At 37.1% G+C, this 1,901-nt stretch overlaps 1 protein-coding gene across 1 annotated transcript in view; it reads left to right on the top strand.

Annotated features, from left to right (window-relative positions):
- The first annotated feature begins 1,622 nt into the window (after nucleotides 1–1,622).
- Nucleotides 1,623–1,901, top strand: part of LOC103520777 (ribosome-recycling factor, mitochondrial-like) — a 7,042-nt gene continuing 6,763 nt past the window's right edge. Inside the window, exon 1 of the mRNA XM_017448627.2 lies at nucleotides 1,623–1,827. Within this exon, the coding sequence (XP_017304116.2) occupies nucleotides 1,623–1,827 (205 nt within the window). The remainder of the gene's footprint in view (nucleotides 1,828–1,901) is intronic.

Genomic DNA, 1,901 nt, shown 5'->3' with positions numbered 1-1,901 from the left:
TCGCTCTGTCTTCTTACAGGATATCTTTCTACCGCGCCTACACAAGTTTGCCAAAACTCTCCCACCTGGCTTCAACCTCACCCTGTTTGAATCTCTAACCTCCCTCCTGGCTAGTTTCAAATCTCCACACCTGGAGCAGGTGAAAATGTACGCCATTTTGAATCTGGAGAATATAATCGGTAAACTGATTGAGCAAATGAGCGACGTAGAAGTAAGAGAGAATGAGAAAAGATTGGGAGTGCAGATTGTGAGAATTGACTTTGTAAATACGCGAGTCAAACTGGTTAAATCCATGCAGAGTTGTATGGGATGAGACGATGAGAGAGAGAGAGAGAGAGAGAGAGAGAAAGAAAGGAAGAGACAGGGGGAGAACAAAGAAAATGTTCAAGTATGTACTGCCAAAAATATTTTGCTACGTACATATCTTGGTACCTATAACGAACCTATGCTACGTAGAGTTTTTATTGTAATACCTATTTTGTTTTGTCAGATGTACCTACCTAAGTGATAATAAACTATGAACGCTAAATTCAGTGTAATTTTCGTTTGGAAATATCTTTTTTCTTTTCCTGTGAAGAAGCGACTGACCTAAAATTTTGTCTCAGATAAAAAAAGGGGTTTGATGAAGGAAACTGTTGTAATGACAGGTTTTATCCTGGAAATGAAATATAGCCGTTCCGAGAACTTTATGTGTCCAGGTGGGAACCGAACCCGCGACCTAGCGCTTACAAGTCAGATGAGCTGTTCAAGAGAACTAGGCTGGGATTCTTGCATAGGAAAAAAGTAAAGGACTAATAAAAAGGAAAGTGGAAAGTTGGAAACGCAAAGTAAAACTCAAAATAAATATTGGATGAAGATGGTATGAGTGCCTGAAATCTAATTTGAGTATGCAATATGTCATACAATCAATACTCCAAAGAGGTACATGCCCATTCCATCCAAAGACAAATAGTGGGTGGCCCAACGTCACAATTTTGGCCAAAAGCTGCATTTATTCAGGAAAGCACCAAATTTGGTATGGACCTTCATTGGGATACATACGTACATACGTACAGACCATGGGCTAAAAATCACTTTTTTGACATCAGGGGATCCCAAAACGGATATTTCCAACCATTTCTTTTGAACATTTGGACCGATAAAAATCACTTTTTTGACATCAGGGGATCCCAAAACGGATATTTCCAACCATTTCCCGATTTTGAAAATTTGGACCGATTGCAATACTTTCATTATCAGGGGACCCCAAAACGGATATTTCCACCCATTTCCCGATTTTGAAAATTTGGACCGATTGCAATACTTTCATTACAGTATAGCCGCTAAACTGTAGTAATAGAAAGTAAAAACCGCCAAAATTTCAACGGAGAGAAAAAAAAGCCATCTTGGATTTGGAATATTTGGTTATTTGGATTTGAAAGTTTTGAAACGTGCGACTGAAAATTTAATTTTTCAAAAAGCAAAAAGGTAACTTTTCATTTAGGTACCTAGGTACCTAAAATAATTATTTATTACTTTGACAATGGAACTTTAGTTCTTTATTTAGTACAGTATTAAAATTTGGTAGGAATTGAAGAAATCCAGTGTGTTTCACTCATTTCAATCTCAAAAGTCTCAAAACCATGTCTCTAATCTTGAGAAATCTGAGACTGTCTCAAACCCTAGTCAGAAACATCAGTCATTCCTGTTGCTGCCAATCCATAGCTTCCTATCATGCTACGCCATACAGTGTTCATAGTATTGCACAGAACTTTGCAAAGACACACTCGGTACATGTTGTGCAAACTAGGAGTTATGCAAAGGGCAAAGACAAACCCAAGGAGAAGGGTAAGTAGAAGTGTGGTCTGTTCCTAAAATAATAATAATAATAATAATAATAATAATAATAATAATAATAATAA

The sequence above is a fragment of the Diaphorina citri genome, unplaced genomic scaffold (genome assembly GCF_000475195.1).
Source record: "Diaphorina citri unplaced genomic scaffold, Diaci psyllid genome assembly version 1.1 scaffold4051, whole genome shotgun sequence".
NCBI lineage: Eukaryota > Metazoa > Arthropoda > Insecta > Hemiptera > Psyllidae > Diaphorina > Diaphorina citri.
Note: the sequence above shows the minus strand (reverse complement) of the source record. Positions and strands in the feature narration are given on the sequence as shown.